This window comes from Rutilus rutilus (assembly GCF_951802725.1).
Source record: "Rutilus rutilus genome assembly, chromosome: 3".
NCBI classification, from domain to species: Eukaryota; Metazoa; Chordata; class Actinopteri; order Cypriniformes; family Leuciscidae; genus Rutilus; species Rutilus rutilus.
In genome coordinates, this window is record NC_140211.1 from 31,769,389 (window position 1) to 31,787,710 (window position 18,322).

The 18,322-nt window shown below is 37.6% G+C and overlaps 1 protein-coding gene across 1 annotated transcript in view; it reads right to left on the reverse strand.

Moving 5' to 3' along the window:
• Positions 1–14,886, reverse strand: part of LOC311287025 (serine/threonine-protein kinase pim-2-like) — a 131,331-nt gene extending 116,445 nt beyond the window's left edge. Inside the window, exon 1 of the mRNA XM_084403579.1 lies at positions 14,706–14,886. Within this exon, the coding sequence (XP_084259705.1) occupies positions 14,706–14,873 (168 nt within the window). The 5' untranslated portion in view covers positions 14,874–14,886. The remainder of the gene's footprint in view (positions 1–14,705) is intronic.
• Between the last annotated feature and the right edge of the window lie 3,436 nt (positions 14,887–18,322).

The following is an 18,322-nucleotide window of genomic DNA, read 5'->3' on the forward strand; positions in this document are numbered from 1 at the left end:
GTATATATTTAACATATTTGCAGGGATAGGATTCCCAGAATAGTCACTGTGTCGCTGTGTAAGGGTCGATGATACCTGAGCAAGCACAAAATGTATGGCTGCAATCAATGTAGCGTGTAATGTAAACTGCATCTGGATGTCATAAAAATAACAGCAAGCTGATATTTTTGGCAGCATGGATATCAATAATACCAACCACTGTCTCAACCTGAGAAATAACCAATATCGCCCAAGGGAAAGCAAAGCAGACTCTAGATCGAATCACAAACCCATGCTGTTGCTCCTTTGTTGGTCATTAAATAAGAGACACGGGTGCAAAACAAAATGTAATGAAATGTTGGTGTTAGATGCAGCCTCACGCTCCTGATCCTGTTTATTTCACAGGCTAAGAATACACCGTCAGACAACATACAGTACACTGACAATTAGTCATAGCAGTTTTTAATGCACAGATATTATTTACAAAGCTTTATTCAGCTGCAATATGATTATGATATATGCAAGACTCTGATATCAATAACTGCAGTCAATAAGTCAATCAAGTTGATATTTAAAGGGGAAAAAAGTTCACCCAAAAATAAAAATAGATAGATTAGAAATATTAGACAGACAGACAGACAGATAGATGGATGGATGGATGGATGGACGGACGGACGGACGGACGGACGGACGGACGGACGGACGGACGGACGGACGGACGGACGGACGGACAGACAGACAGACAGACAGACAGATAGATAGATAGATAGACAGACAGACAGACAGACAGACAGACAGATAGATAGATAGATAGATAGATAGACAGACAGACAGACAGACAGACAGGCAGGCAGACAGACAGACAGACAGAGGGACGGTCGGACAGACAGATAGATAGATAGATAGATAGACAGACAGACAGGCAGGCAGGCAGGCAGACAGAGAGACAGACAGACAGAGGGACGGACGGACGGACGGACGGACAGATGGATAGATAGATAGATAGATAGATAGATAGATAGATAGATAGATAGATAGATAGATAGATAGATAGATAGATAGATAGATAGATAGATAGATAGATGTGTTTAAAAAACAAACAAATATTAACTGTAACTTTAAGAAACTGATTATCTTGTTTTTCATCCAGCTTTTTGCAGACTAGAGTGAGGAGATGGTAAGTTTGATTGTTAAACTGCAGGGGGCAGCATGTAGGTCAGCTCACATGCACCAAACCATATCTCTTCACAGGCTGATGTTGCCATGGTTACAAACAAACAATCCCGCCACTTCACATTCACCTCTGAACAAGCAATCTTTTCTTTGTACATCAGAAAATAAAAAGCCATGGACATATTTAATAATTTTGCAGCATTTCTGTGACGTGATGCTGCCATATATATATATATATATATATATATATATATATTGCAGGTGCACGTCATGGAGAGACTGCATTGAAATGATCAATCTTTGAGAGTTCTCTTCTCAACCTTGATCTTGAACAGTCATACATCGCCTGTCCAATCAGAGTTCAGTGTGACTGTCACCATTAGTCACACTTAGTGACAAGCATGTGTGATTACTGATCTCGCTATCAATAACCCATCATCGTCCTCCCTATGTTGGGGGTCAGAGACGTTCCTCATATCCACTCTGACGAGACAGACTGGGTCAGCTTACAGACTTGGGGGGGGGGGGCATGCAACCACAGGCATGCCCGCTTCATGCACTATATGCGCCAGTAACATTGGCAGGGGTGCTAAGATAGATTGTTGATTCCCGCACACAATTTTCATTGATGAGAATTACTTTTATTACACTCCTGGAAGTCACGAGATTCTGTCAGTCTGGTGTTTTTCAGTGATGATGAGGATGGTGACATGGCCTGGCTGCACTCATGCTGGCACGTAGACCAAATACTGCTGATTTGTTGATTCATAGTCGAGTCATTTGAATCATCATCATCATCATAGCAGCTCTGAACAGCAAAGCCGGTCATATTCCATGCATTGCGGTGTAGATTCTGGGAAAGTGTAAAAATATTCAAAAGCCTTCTCACCATCCACCCTTCTCTGTTCATTAGACAGGCAGTGACTATATCTATATGATTTCCTTTCCCCCACACATTTTTAAATATCTGCATGTACAGTACATGTCATACACCGAGATAGAGAATATAGTTTATTTCTATAATTCTGTTGAATTCACTCATGTTGACCCATGGGAAGAACAAAGTGGCCACCATGTCTGCTTTCTGTCCGTTGAAAAGCCGCCCTCTTAAACATGCCATCACATTAACCTTTCTCCCAGAGAACAACACTCAGACGTGTCAGAATCCTCAGTCTCCCACCGCACGGGTCACTTGTACATTACACTCCGTGCTCACATTCTCAACTGCTAACTGAACGTGTTTTAAGAGGTCCAACTTTTATGTGTGAAATATTGAATGTGTTCCTGCAGACGAAACATAGAGCAACACCAAGGTCATGGGTTCAATTCCCAAGGGAAACTGATAACATTTACACCTTGAATGCATGTGTCTGTCAATGTAAATTAGAAAAAAAGAAATAAATGGCTGGGCACTTAATTACAGTTAATTAAGCAGTTATTCATTTATTATCAAGTAGTTGTTATTATTATAGTTCATCAAGCAATATTGTGAATTCATAGAGTATTGTTTTACCCTATGTTTTATTTTAGTGGTTTTATGTATAATGTATTCAATTTGATACTTAAAGGGATAGTTCACTCTGAAATAAAATTTTGGTATGTTTTAGCTTACCTCAAGGGCATCCAAGATGTAGGTGTCTTTGTTTCCGCAGTAGTTTCAATTTTGATATTTTTAGGTCAAACCGTTCTTGTCTGTCAGTCATATAATGCAGGTCGATGGTCACTGTCTCAAAACACAAGCACAGAGTCCAAATTAAAACAATTCCCCATCATCCAAATTAAACAATTCCCCATCATAAGTACACATTGATGGCCTAAGACACGAAACGAGCGGTTTGTGTGAGAAAACGAACAGTATTTATATCGTTGTTATCTCTTGAACACAGCACACGTCCAAATGATCTGACGGCGCGGGCGGGTATAGATATATAAATAGATGTCGCCTTGGCTACTGCAGTTCATTGGAACGAAACCGTAGCCAAGTGACATCTAGTGTATACATCTATACCCGCCCGCGGGCGGGTATAGATGTATACACTAGATGTCGCCTTCGCTACTGCAGTTCATTGGGACGAAACCGTAGCCAAGGCGACATCTAATACCCGCCCGCGCCGTCAGATCATTTGGACGTGTGCTGTGTTCAAGAGATAACAACGATATAAATACTGTTCGTTTTCTCACACAAACCGCTGTTTTAATTTGGACTCTGTGCTTGTGTTTTGAGCCAGTGACCATCGACCTGCATTATATGACTGACAGACAAGAACGGTTTGACCTAAAAATATCAAAATTGAAACTACTGCGGAAACAAAGACACCTACATCTTGGATGCCCTTGAGGTAAGCTAAAACATATCAAAAATTAATTTCAAAGTGAACTATCCCTTTAAAGTAAATGGGGCCATTTTCTGTTTTACTGAACATATTTAATTATATTTGGTCTAATAAATCTATAAGCCTCACCTTCATCTTAGAAATCCCAAAGTATCCCAATGTAAGTCATTTTGAAAATATCTGCAATTGCATTTTTTTATTACATATAAAACTATTAATAAATGGCTGGGCAAATCATTAAATAATAAATAGTTATTATTAGTTCAGCATGATACAAATCCATCTTTCACCTTGTTTTATTTTAATCATTTAATGTATTGTATTTCTTTTAATACTTTTAACTAAGCAAAAGGGGACATCTTGTAATTTGTTAATAACTGAGCATATTTAATGATATTTTGGCAATTAAACCAACAAGCATTGCAATACCATACTGCCCTGGGTTAGTCAACTAAAACTAAAACCATCATTTTTGTAATGGTTTTAGTTTGAGTTAAATAACCCAGGGCAGTGTATACTTATATGGTATTGTCTTTTGGATTTCTAATATGGGGTGAGATGCTTATATTGCTTGAAATAATTACTTACTTGTATAATATGTTATTTCTGAATGTAAAAAAAAAATGTTTCACAGAACATTTCACATATTTAGTTTAAATTGATATACTAAAATTAACTAAAACTAAAACTAAAAAAAAAAAAGATACAACAAAAAAACTATACCAACTCATTTAAAATATTAATTAAACACTATCAGTTTCTAAATAATACTTAAATAACGCTGCCTTACAAGGGTAAAATATTTGTACCTTGCAAAATAGATGTATATATTTTTCCCAGGAACTCGGTGGAAAGGAAACTCACGCTTGTCACTGTCATCTTTCTTTACATACTGAGCACTGTGAGGTTTTCCTTGAGGAACTCCACCACAGGAGTCCATTACTGCAATAGCATTTCTTCCTGGACGGCCTCCAGGACATACAGACTTTGACTGCTGTGTCACTCACTCTGCACTAAGCACTATCTCCCAAAACCCCAGCCACACTCAGGCCATGGGGTCAGTCATTCAACCATCACAAGTTTCCACCAGAAGACCGGTTAGTCAAAAAATAGACCCCTCTGCCTTTTATAAATCAAAGCATCCCTATAAAAAGCATATAGCTGGTTGGTGGCGTTGGTGGTGTGGCCCTATCTTTAGCTTTATTTATGCACTGGTGTTGACAGTTGCACTTGCATGCTTTCCAGTCACCATTCAATGGGTCACATGTCTGCCAGGGCTTTGTTACTGGAAAACACCATCTTGAGAGAAAAGCCTTTGCACGTGTGTTTCGCCAACAGTTGTAACCGTAACAGCATATTTAACTTAACGACAAATCAGCTGCTAACATTCTTTCCATTCAAATACTGCTTACTTATAAATGCCATGCAGATACAAAAACACTTTTTTGTTTAGACAAATAGTGGCAAATATTAGTACCAGAGAAGTCTCCATTCTAAGTGATGTGGTTTCTTTATATATTAATACAAAATACATCACTTAAAAACGAATTCCAGTTCACAGGGTAGAATGAGAGAGATAAGATAAACCAAAAAAGAAATAAAATTCTTCTTCTTTATGTATTAGTACCTTTTTAAAGATACTAATACTTATTCATTATATACTAGTTTTTATTTATTAGATACTAGTACTTATTCCAATAGTGTCTAGTATTTAAAATAATCTATTGCATTTAATACCTTAATATATCCTTACCTTAATAGATATTAGTAATATTTAAATAATCAGTGTGCAAATAATATGTTGAATATTAATTAACCAACAACATATCAAAGAGAGATGACACAGAAAACAGATTGAATTGCAGAAGGCCGTTTTTATAATAACAATATAATAATAGCCTACCTTTTTAATGGTATTAGAGTAAAACATATATAATGAATAGGCATATGTAATATAGTGCATAGGCCTATATACTCTTATTTTGACATGACTCTCATTCTCAGACGTAGATTAATATTCCTAATTTTTGATTGTAAGGAATTATGAATGCAAAATCCTAATCTCTGGGTATTGTGGTTGTTTGGCTGGTGGGTATGAACCAGTTTTTGTATCTACTTAACTGTTGTTTGAATTTTATTATTGGCAGTTAAGTCTTTATTATAGCCTACTACATTCAAAACAATAAATGTCATATTAAACATATATCTTTCCTTGTGTTAATGCTAACCAATTAGCTATACACCAACAAAGCCAGTTAGGCTACTTACGAAAAACCAATCTTCTATTGCCTTAGTTTAGCCTGCATTACCATATGAACTCTGATTGGATGGTTGAGAGTATACTCATGTTTATGTAATGATCTGTTAAAAGAAGATATCTCTTAATATTTTCCTACTAGTTCCTTATGAGGTTGAATATATCTGAAAATTAATAGATACTAGTAGCTATTCTGTTTTGATATCATCTAAAAATGTATGACTAATAATTATTCCAATATTGACTAGTATCTTTTTAAATATTACTAATAAGTATTCATTAGATAGTACTTATTTATTGTATACAATTACTTTTTATTCACTAGTACCTATTTAATAGATACTTATTTATTAGACACTAGTATCTTTTTTAACTGTTTTTTTTTTTTTTTTTACTCGTCTTATGTTATGACTAGTCAGAACGACCACTGTATAGAGTTAAATAAAAAATCTTACTAGTAAAATAAAAAATCGTACTAGTAACATTTGGAATACATACTAGTATCTAATAAATAGGTACTAGTATCTATCGAATAAGTACTAGGAGCTAATGAATAAGTACTAGTATCTATTTAATAGGTACTAGTAGTATCTAAAAAATAAGGACTAGTACCTAATGAATAACTACTAGTATCTAATATAGTCACAATTGGAATACATAGTCAGAACTGAATAGTTGATATGTGAATGACAGATCCCCATAGACGTCAATGGCAACAATTTAAAATGTGTTACTAGTAGAAAAGAATAGTTAGTCACTATCGAAATAAGTACTAGTATCTAATGAATAAGTACTAGTATCTAATACATAAGTAGCCTACTAGTACCAATTTAATAGGCACTATAATCTAATTAATAAGTAGGCTACTAGTATCTAATGAATGAGTACCAGTCTCTATCTAATCAATAACTACTAGTATATTTTAAAAAGGCACTAGTACCTAAAGAATAATGCAATAGACATCTAAAAAATAAGTACTATGATATATACTAGTAGGTTTTAATTATTAAATGTTAAAACGGCTTGCCATATCCAGCTCTCTCGTCAACCGTATTTGTAGGCAATGTAATCCATTTTTCAAGTTTCCAGAGAGTTTGCCACCAAAAAATGGCCACCATCTTATCACCTGCTTATTTGGCAGCCGAGCTAACGTGACACAGGATAGCCTACATGGCAGTTTTCACCAGGTGAAATCAAGGGGACTGAGAAGGGTTACTCCTGGCTCTTATTCTGTTTTTAGACTCCAGTGTTTTCTTGGTAATGGCTGAAATAAACAGGAGACCTGAAACCAGTCTATGCATGGCCAATCAGAGGTATTATATGGGATTATTTCTGACACAGCTGATCTCACAGAAGACAGATACAGCCAATGTATGGTTTAACCTCCTGAGAACCAGAACAAAATCAGTTCGCGATTGCGTTCCAAACGATTTTTAGGTTTCAGGCTAAAAACCAAACTTTAATGACTCCCAATGTTATGAAGGATATAACATAATGATTTGATATACTATTTTACTTTATACAACATGTGTGTAAAAATGTCCATAAATGGGTTTTCCCATTCTTTACAATGTAACTACAATGCTCTTGGTGCAACATGTGATGAAAAAAGAAGTGTAATTGATGTAAGTATAACTTGGCAAAATTATCTCATATTTTTTAGAATATATATATATATATATATATATATATATTCCTATGAAATATGAGATAATTTTGCCAAGTTACTACTACATGTATGAAATTGATGCATTCTCCTTAGATGTGCATTTACAACAAGCTATTTGCAAATTAGTCCGATTTAAATGATAATTAAAAATAGTTCTAAATTTGATTATTCAGTCAATGTCCATCATTAAAGACCAAGGAGAGGGGGTTGTCATGGTGAAACCTCAAAACATTTGGTATCTCTGAAAAGCCTAGTACAGTATCTCTGAAGAACGTGACATGGTCTCTGAGAAATTCACTAAAATATAATGTCATCTACAGAGGACAAAAGTCTATGCCTGGGGTCTACCAATCAAAATTATGAATCCATGGGAGCCTATTTGTGCCATTTAGTGATGAAACTCAACTGAGAAATTGATCAAATCAACTAAGAAATAAATACAGTATTTAGGCTATTTGCTGGTTGCAAGTAATCATTAATGAATGTGGATAAATAAGTCAATTAATAAAAACAAATACCTAAACAGAAAATATATTATTGTTTTTTTAGGAATTGATAGTTAACATAAAAATAATAGTTGTTGTTGTTGTTTTTAAATATATATGAAGTTGAGTTAATACCTGCATTTTCAATTCGTTTTTTTCTATTATCTATGACCCTATTGATTTTGTATTGAACAAGGTGGCAATCATTCTGTGGTCTTTTTTTTTTTTTTTTAAGAGAAGATGTAATTCAACAACTACTGTAAAGCTCAAAAGAGGACAAATTATTATAATAGTCCATATTACTTGTGCTATATAATTTCTAACATTTGTAGATTTCTTTTTAGGTTTATAGAAGATTAAATGCCTTTTACCTATTTATTTGAGTTTATAGAATGAACTTATTTACAGTGGAAGTTACATGACGGATTTAGCTTCATAGAGTTTGTATTCAGCAACTACACCACCATTTAAAAATATTATACAGTATGTGCGTATGTATGTAATACACACTGCTGCCCCTGAAGTTTAGAAAATTTCACCGCTGTCCATGTCGACCAGCAGCAACTATCACAGATGACAGCAGGACGTCCGCTGGTCTCCAGGGTTTAGAGGGGAAAGGCAGGGGTCGGACAGGCTTTCCAGGAGATCTAAGCTGAGCAGCTGTCTCACTGGCCTGTCTAAACTTTAATGCGGCCATATCTGGGCTGTTGTTCCTGGAAGAGCACAGCAAGATTAAAACCACTGATAGTTCCCTCACAGTGGGAGACAAAACAAAACGTTCAAAATGGGCTCTCTGCCTGCCTGCACGTAAAAGAAAGGGTCAGAGGTTAACTGTTTAAAGGGAGGGCCTAAGCAAATGGAAAAACTTCAAGCCCTATACTTGTCACATTTAAGAGCCATAAGGTTCAAGGCCTCTCAAAGGGGACAGAGAGATGATCATTAAAAATTGCCATTTTCTTATTCTTATTCAACTTATTCTTGTTTTTATCTATTATTTATGTTTCATTTTATTTCAGCTGTATTTCAATGAATGAAAATTATTTTAAATCGTTAAACATTTAAAAAAACAAAAGTTGTCAGCCACCGCCAGTGTTTTTGATCATTTTCACAGTTTTCATGGCCCCCAGATTATTTTGTTGTATGGATATCTGAGCATGCAATATATCAAAACAAAGAACAGACACTCTGCTTTAACAAAAGATGTTTTATTCTAGCTTCATGCATCCTTTTTTAATCAACACTTGAATGTGGGTAAATTTCATAAAAAAGCAACATTTTGAGCAAGAAAAAAATTGTGTTTTTGTCTAAGACTACGTCTGAATGTACGGAGCCCCTAAAGGGACGTGGTGATGGAAAAAATTTGGGATGGGAAACTTTGCGTTCCCTCGCAAAGATATTTGTATTCCCTCGCAAAACCTTTGCGTTCCCACGCAAAACCTGTTGTGAGCTCGGACAGACACCTCATGTTCAAAGCTGCAGTCCGTAGTTTTTCCTCTTTGTCGCCATCTCTGTTCAAAATCTGCTATTGCAGTTATTCACGGAATTATCAACTTTACGTGGGTTGTGCCTCGGCACGGCACAGCGCGGATGAATCCAATGTTTTTAGGAGAATGTGCAGCTGTCAGTCACCGTGCCGGTGTGGAGTCATTTGGAATCACAGCTTCTACTTTTTGGAAGTATGACCAACATAAGAATTTTCACCGGGAAATGTCATCTGAACAAGTAACATCCACTTTTGTTCTGACCAACTAAGGAAAAAAAAAGCATTGCAGTAAATCACGCTGATTAACGATCGCTTATCATATCACGTCAAACCGTGCAAATTATACTTTGTTCTCAAATTGTTAATGCTAACAACATCAGCATTGCGTGATTAAATTGAATGCCCTTCCGATATTTGTCCCTGTTTTCGCATGGGCCCGGTTGCAGTCTCTTTTTTTCTGTAGCCACTCCAAAGTTCAAAGTCTTTTGCATTTTACAACGGGTGATTGTCGTTTGAACGTTTCTGGATTCGCCATCAAATTGATGTTTAATTATATCAAGTGCTGTGAAAAAAAAGGCTATAAATCTCCACCTCCAACATCCTCACACGCAATATAGCCTACTAGCCGATATAGCCTACCGAGACACCTTCTTTATGTGTACAGATGTGACGTAATGACGCAAAGACATACTCCAATTTCCCACAGAATTCCACCAGAACCACTAGAATTAAAAACATTATTACAAGCTTACCGTTTTGAATCGAGCTAAGGCAAGCAGATAGTTTTGAACACTGGCTGGTTATGTACTTGCTCAAAAAATTATTTTGGATAATTTTAACCCAAAAAAGTAACGGACTGCAGCTTTAATGTCCCGCTGGCAGTGATTCAGAGCTCCGTACGTTAATGGAGCATTTCATAGTGTTTGAACTTGGACTCAAATGTAAACGGTCGGTGCTTAACTCAAGGAGTTATTTAGCTATCACAGATTCGAACTTCCCGGATCAATAACTCGTGAGCTAAACGTTGTTAAAACACAAATTACAATTATTTACAATCACAGTAACGTAGACAACGGGCTTCAACCCAAATTTCCCTCAAAACAAGCTTTATAATATAAATTGATCTCTATGAGCAGGCGGCTGAGAGACAAGTCCGAAGGAACCGTCTACAAAGGCCTATAACCCCCAAAAATGTGACTACAAAAACTTCAATGTTACTCACTGTATAGTGTCACCCAATCCAGTTTACACATCAATGGTCTCCCACTGGTCATACTACACTGCTTATGAAAAATATTCAATAACACTGTAACACACCAAATGCAGTTCATCAAACTAAGTATTGTAGTATAACCAGCAGGAGAGCAGTGATGTGTGAACTGAATTTGGTGACAGTACAGTGTCACAGTGAAGCTATTGAATATGTTTAATAATATAAAATGTGCAAAAGGGCTTTGGGTTTTGCACTTTGCAGACGGTCCCTTATTCAGACGTGTCAATCGCCTGGTTAGAGACAAATAAATATTAAAGCTTGTTTTGAGGACAATTGGGTTGTAGCTCGTTGTTTGTGTTTTAACAACGTTTAGCTCACGAATATTGATCCGGGAAGTTCGAATATGTGTATATATATATACAACGGGCAGATTGATTTTGCAGCTATCGGGTGTTGACTAACTTCTGATATTGCATAGAGGTCCTTAGTGACCTATTAATATACCACAGTTAAAAAGACTCACTTCAGAGCCACGTCAGCCATTATTTGTTTAGCCAAAGGTGCAAGTGCTTTGAGGGTTTGAGGAACATTATAGGACAAGAGCCATGACTATGAACCTCTGCATTGGTTTGTAATTTCCTTTTCCCTGTTTTAAAAATAAAATGACATTTTCTTGTCTCGTCAGCCTGGCCTTCAGTATGTGCACCTCTATTATTATTTGTGTCATAACAACACAGCAGACATCATTCAAATTATCAGATTGTATTTGGCATTTACTGTGATTTAGATGGCCGCGTGATTTGCTATTTTCAGAAAGAGGTCCTGTTGCTTAAAAATGCCTGCCAGCTAATGGCCCTAGTTATCTCTCAAAGAAAGCTACAGACTTGGGGCTAATAGAATAGACCTTTCTGTTATTGCATTATGATGTCAGCTAGTTGCTGCTCAGTGAAAATGGTGCCTGGCCATGCTAACTGCATTAAAGCGATTTTTACACTGTGGAGAATGCAACATGCTTTACATATCAGATGGTCTGTCTTTGTCAAGATCTCTAAATGCCAGCATGTTGAACAGAAGGGTTGACTGTATAACAGTACCGCCTACAGCAACCGTACCTACTTTATAACATTCATACAGTCTTTGAAAGTTGTTGTTTACTATTACACAGCTCTCTGGAATACTTCATTCTGATTGGTACTATACTATATAAATAATACTAAAATAACACTGCGATCATCACCCTGTCTGTCTCTATTTTGTGTTGACCAGCTGACTGTACATATTAACTCTTATCTTGGTAACACATCAGTTTAGGGTCCAATCCTCACATTTTAACATGCATATTACTAGGGGTTTGGCTGTTTATTAGTACTTATAAAGCACATATTAATGCCTTATTCCGCATTACTATTTTCTACATCATTTAATCCTGCCTAATACCTAAATTTAACAGCTATTGATAAGCAGTAATTAGGAGTTTATTTAGGCAAAAGTCATAGTTAATAGTTAGTTAATAGTGAGAATTGGACCCTAAACCCTAAAGTGTGACCCTTAACTTTATGGTCAATGCTTGTATGGCACTAAAGCGTCTTCTCTGTAATGCATCATCAAAATATGTCCGAGATTTACTCTTTAATGGATAATCAAAGTAAAAATGATTCACAGAACAAAACTTCAGTCTAACTCAGTGACATTCAGCTTTAGTTAAAAGCATGCGGTTTATTCTCTTTCTGTTAAGACTGATGACATAAGTGCCAGCCAAAGACAGTGTGGCTGTTGTGATTGGTTTGATTCTAACATAGAGACATGATCACACAGCTGGAGAAATGGTTCACCGTGATTCATAGCCAGGCTGAAAGCAGTGAATCAAGTATAAATGTGAGAGCACAATACTGCCCAATCATAATAGCCTCATTACATGTTATATTCCACATAAGGAGGCAGACATTATTTTAGTTTAAACCTTTTTATAGGCAGTACTGCACAGTGAATACCCCTACTCAAGGGGTGATCTTAATGTTATAAAAGTGAAATTATGCTATTCTTCTGTACCTTGAATAGAAAGTTTGATTTTTCTGTGGACACATCCGCTGCATTGTCTCGGTTGTCATAGAAACAGCCCAATTCTGAGCCTTTAATTCAGATTGATTCTCTTTCTTTTCCCTTTTGAACGACAAACAATTTTGTACGTCATTCTCTTTTGTGTCGACGATATCCTGCTGAGCAATACTAGCACTTAAATAACTGCGTTTATCCACACCTTTGACAGTGCGCTCACAAAGCGTCCTTCTGCAAATAAAAAGATTTATTCCAGATGAAGCCAGACATGAAGAGCTACAGCTCAATTATTACATGCACCATGTGACAGAAAATGTTCAGTACAAATACAGCTCTGTCTGTCCTCCGATCAATATGTGTATTTTTCACTTTTAACATTACAGCATAACCCACCTACACACACTGGCCGCTTTGTCTTGCCGGTGGTAGTGAAGCTCACTGAACTCAGTCTTACTACAGTCATATGCCCATTCGCCCACACGAGCCGCCCACTGTCTGAGTCTTCACTAGGTGGTGTGAACGCAGGCCATCACGAGCAGACTTGTAGGCATTATGTGTGGGATTAGCCTACATCCACTACTATGAACCCATGTGGGCCATGTGCATTATCATTGTGATATTTTCCACACCGACTATTGCGTGCCAACACCACAGTGATTCACTCTTTATTATTCTGTGTGATTTGGCTTTCTAAATGATTCAAAATGGAGCAGTATAATGCTGTCCATTTACAGTTAATTATGCCATAGCTACTGCATACATTTAAATAGCAAATAGAAAAAATAAAGGGATAGTTCACCAAAAACTGTACTTTTAAAATGGTATAATTTACCAACCTTCGTGTCACAATGTCAATGGGGACAAATGTTGTTTTGGACCACACAGACTGTATGGACAAAGACAGTTTATTCTCCATAATATCTTCTTTTGTGTTTCAAAGATGAAATAAAGCCAGGTTTGAAATGACGTGATCGTGAGTAAATGATGAGAAAATGTACAACTCTTGCTTTAATTCTAACACAACATGCTGTTGCTGTATTACACAACAGTGCTGTTATTGTTAACTCTTTACCCATTATTGACGGGAATTTCCGGCTTTCCGTGTTTTCACTGTTATAGGGTAGGGGGCGCTATTACACATCTCCTGAAGAGCACTACAGAATCTCCTGATCAAAACACAGGCTAAGAAGCAGCAGAAACAATCATATGCATTATGTAAAATTACGCGATCACCAACATTAAACAGCATATAAATCAAAACTGCCTAATGTTACAGAATGAAATGTTGAACCCAGGACGAGCTGGTGGACTTGATCTACTCCATCTGTGTTTTGATCATCGTTCTGAATCCCATTCATACAGAGTCCCGGCCTAAAGGGATGTGCTGGTGGAAAAAATTGGGATGGGAGAAATTTTCCCTCGCAAAACTTTTGCATCCCCTTGCAAAGTTATTTGCGTTCCCTCACAAAACCTGTTGTGAGCTCAGACAGACACCTCATGTTTAATGTCCCATTGGCAGTGTTTCAAAGTGTTTGAACTTGGACTCAAATATAAAGAAATGCGGTCAGTGCAAGTTGGCAATATATATATATACAGTCTATACACATTGCATGGACTGTAATTTATGCAACCATCTATAATCTTTGGAAAAATTTGTGCTTTAGCCACTTATCAGTGTGTAGGCCTACCATATTCTATAGTGGCTGGCAATCAGCTGTGCTGGTATTTATAATTAACTGGTAAACAGTGTTTATAATTATGGCAATACATTAAAATTATTTGGTAAGAAATACCAGTTTACAATATAAAGCAGCATAACGAGCTGTTTTGTACAGCTAAAATGACACAGATAGCTAGCTGAACACATTCAATTTACAAATGGCTGCGCCCGCTTATACGTTAAAGCAGAACTTTGTAACTTTTTTAACTTAATAAAACTGTCTAGAAATCATCAATCGTCTTGTGAGAAGCGAGAACTAGAACGAGAACGAGCGCGAAACACGAATTGCTTTACGGCAATTCACACACGCATGTACGATGTATTACCAGATTACCCACCTCGGTAGACATTGCTCCACACGATACAGTTGGCTTGCTCCGATCAAAACAAACGCACATGAGCAGCGGTAGAGAGGGGGAGGAGGCCGCCGCAAGTGAGTTTTTTACGACCGTGTTGTGAAATATACGCCCCCCCACAGCTGTAGGGGGAGCTCGTGGGGAAAACATGCGACAACAAAAGGGAAAATCAGCAAAGAAGTGACTAGAGTTCGCTAGAGTTGCCGAGTTCTCCTTTAAAGGCACACTATGCAGTTTCCGTTTTTGTCAAACAGCGACCCCTAGAGTCGCTGTAGAGTACTTGTATTTAACTTTACTGTAGTAAATAGTTTCTCGTTTTCGTTTCTTTGACTCTTCCGACCGCGCTTTCTTCGTTTTCTTCGTCGACTGTGCCATGATTCACATCTGAAATGCGTGCTAGTGTCTTCCATAGAGGCTGCTTCATATGTTGTTGATGTATGTGTCGTTGTGCCGTAAAGCAAGTTGTGATTCTCACGAGATTTGTCGGGGCGCCACTCTCAAACCTGCATTGCTGGTTTTGGCAGCAGCGTCCACCCCCCTGCTTTGCTATCGGGATGATTCGCCCTACTACAAGTTTGTTTACCATTGAAATGACTTCGAAGCTGTTATATTAACGTACAAATCTTGCATAGTGTGCCTTTAAAAATAACGTGGATACAACAAGAAGTTTAATAAACATGATGCTAATATTGAGTAACTTACATTTAGATAAATTTAAGTTAGTTTGTGTATTATGTGTATTATGCAAATATAGTTCCAATCGATGCCACAGCCAAATGAAAAATGCAGTAGCTGTGTTTTTTTATAACAAATAATTTTGAGCAAGTCAGTTAAAGGGGTCATATAATGGTTCTAAAAAGAACATTATTTTGTGTAGGCCTATTTGGTTCAATGCAGTTTGTTTACGCGGTTTTAGTTTTAAAAAAGTCATTATTTTACACATACCGTATACATTATTGTTGCTCCTCCATGCCCTGCCTTTCTGTAACGCGTAGATTTTTACAAAGCTCATCGTTCTGAAAAGCGCAGTGTGCTCTGATTGGCCAGTGCCCCAGGGCATTGTGATTGGCGCAAATACCTTAAGTGTGTGATGAAAATTTCACGCCCCTCACAATATTTGGAACATCAGCTCCCAAAGCAATAATGACAGGTGATAATGTCGGTACTACCTTATCAATTCGAGCCCGAATCTGGTCCAGAAAAATGCAGATGACGAAGCTTATCGATCAACTTTGCCAGCGCGACTGGACCAGATCGTATCAGATTGGTAAGGTTTTATTTCATTGGGGACATTATAATGTTCTGCCTCTGATAAATGATTTATACTGTCTTTTTACGCATTGCGCTATGGGTGTGAGAACACTATGTAAACATAAAACTATGGCTGCATTTGTGATCGTAGAAACGACAAGCAAGTGCTACTCTATACTGCTCAAAACTCGCGTTTGAATAGTCAGTAGCTAATTCTTAAACTATGAAAACATACTTATAGGCTGTGTGAGTCAGAAGTGCCAGAATGTACATGCAAAGATGGAATTGCCCCACTTTTTAGAATCAGCCTTTGTGCACAGCCAGCCTTATACTCTCCCAGGTTCTGGAAACAGTCCTCCAAAAAATGCGCAGCACACAGTCAAAAATTGTAGTTGTACTGTTCTGGAACAGTGTTGTAAATAAAGCTTAAACACTGTTTTATAATTTTGTCCTCTTTTGGAAGGTCAAACAAAGTAGTTTGGCTTTCCCAACGAAAAACACAGCGTCTCCACAACATGGCGGCGCCGGTGGCAACAACAATACAGCAAGAATTTCCAGTAGCACATCACTGCAGTACACGAGATCCAGGGGGCGGAGTTGGATCCATATCTAAGGGGTGGAGATTGGTAGGTTTGGGGTGGGTTTAGGGATCAGGGGGAGGAGATGTGTAGGTTTAGGGTGTTTATGGATCAGGGGGTGGAGATGGGTATAGGGATGGGTTTAGGGATCAGGCGGTGGAGATGGGTATAGGGATGGGTTTAGGGATCAGGCGGTGGAGATGGGTAGGTTTAGTAAGGTGGAATCCCCCTGGATTTCGTGTTCTGCAGTGAGGACCATCTCAGAATTTCAGTTACGTCCTCTTTGTTTGCGTATATATTTGGGCGGTGTTATAAAACTCTGCCCCCACACACTGACGAAGATTTGTGGGGGCGAGTTTAAACGAAGCGTTTTAGGAAGGTGTGGCTGAGCCTTAACTTTTACAAAGAATATCTTTTGGGGTTTGACACTTTGAGCTTTGTAACTCTGCAGATCTTATACTTGCACTAACAGCTACATAACACACTAAAGAAACAGGAAAACAACAAATCGCATCATATGACCTCTTTAAGAATGATTCAATGACTTGCTCATAAAGAAAGGCTTTGTCAGAAATTGCACTCTAGGTACTTTTTTTGCTCTTGCAAAGTACTTATTTTGAATAATTACTTTTGCGAGCGCTAAAAAAGTATGTTCTATACAGTATGAATGTGTGTAGAAGTGCTAATGTAATCCGGCCTTACTATGTTGTCATTGTCATGTGACCTACCAGCGTTAGCTGCATCGCTTCATTACCATTCACCAATCCTCTCCGTGGCCTTATGGGATAGTAAAGTGTCCATTATATGTACATTTCAGAATTTCACCGGAAGTACTTTTTGCCTACTCTTTTATGAGTACTGTGAATTCGGTTATACTTCTTTTGTTTTATACTGTTCTTATGCTGTCTTATACTATTCGGTTTCGCCTACTATATACTAGGGAAGTATGCGATTTCAGACGCAGCCAAAGTTACCGTTCCTGAGTGAATCAGTATTTTTGAACAAATTGGTTGATTATATGACTCATTTACTGGCGTTATTATTGAAAAAGAATTGAGGATCGTAACTGGTTGTTGCACAATACAGTTCCTAAATTCCTAAATTATTAATCTTTCTAAAATTGGTATGACAGAGCTCTAAATCTACACAATACAAGTCATTTCTGGACTTGCAGAAAAAGCTAGGTCAAAAGACTGTGATGTAAATTCCTCACTATAGGGGAGCGCGGGGCACAACCTAACGCGGGGTTAAATGTAACACGGACCTAGTCAGGGTTAGACAGGGTCAAGCAGGTTGTGTTTTCGCTCTTTTTCTCTCGCTGCCAGAAGACGGTCTCCCGTGGATTTGTGGAAAGTTTTGATAAGATTTTGTGAAGATTCTGGACAAAGAGTGTTTTGACACCATGTATAACCCCTCCACCCAGGTCCTACTCGCCCCGCTCTGTGCAGGCCTCAAACCCGGGTCTCTGGCGTGAGAGTCAGGCGCTCTAACAAGGAGGCTAAAGACTGCAGCCCCTAGCATCTGTCGTTAGAGCGCCTATTGAGATCAGAGGAGTGAGGGTTTACCCGCACAGCGACTACTAGCTGGCCTCCGTTACACATGCAAGTATATCTTTTCATCATACGTTTTTTTTTTGGTTTCTGAGTTGGGTGTGTATGTCACCAAATCTAACTTTATATTACCTTAATCACTGTCTTGTTGGCTAAAACATAGCACCATTTTGAAACATGTCAGCAACTCCTAGCAACTATCAGCTAATATTTTTTACAC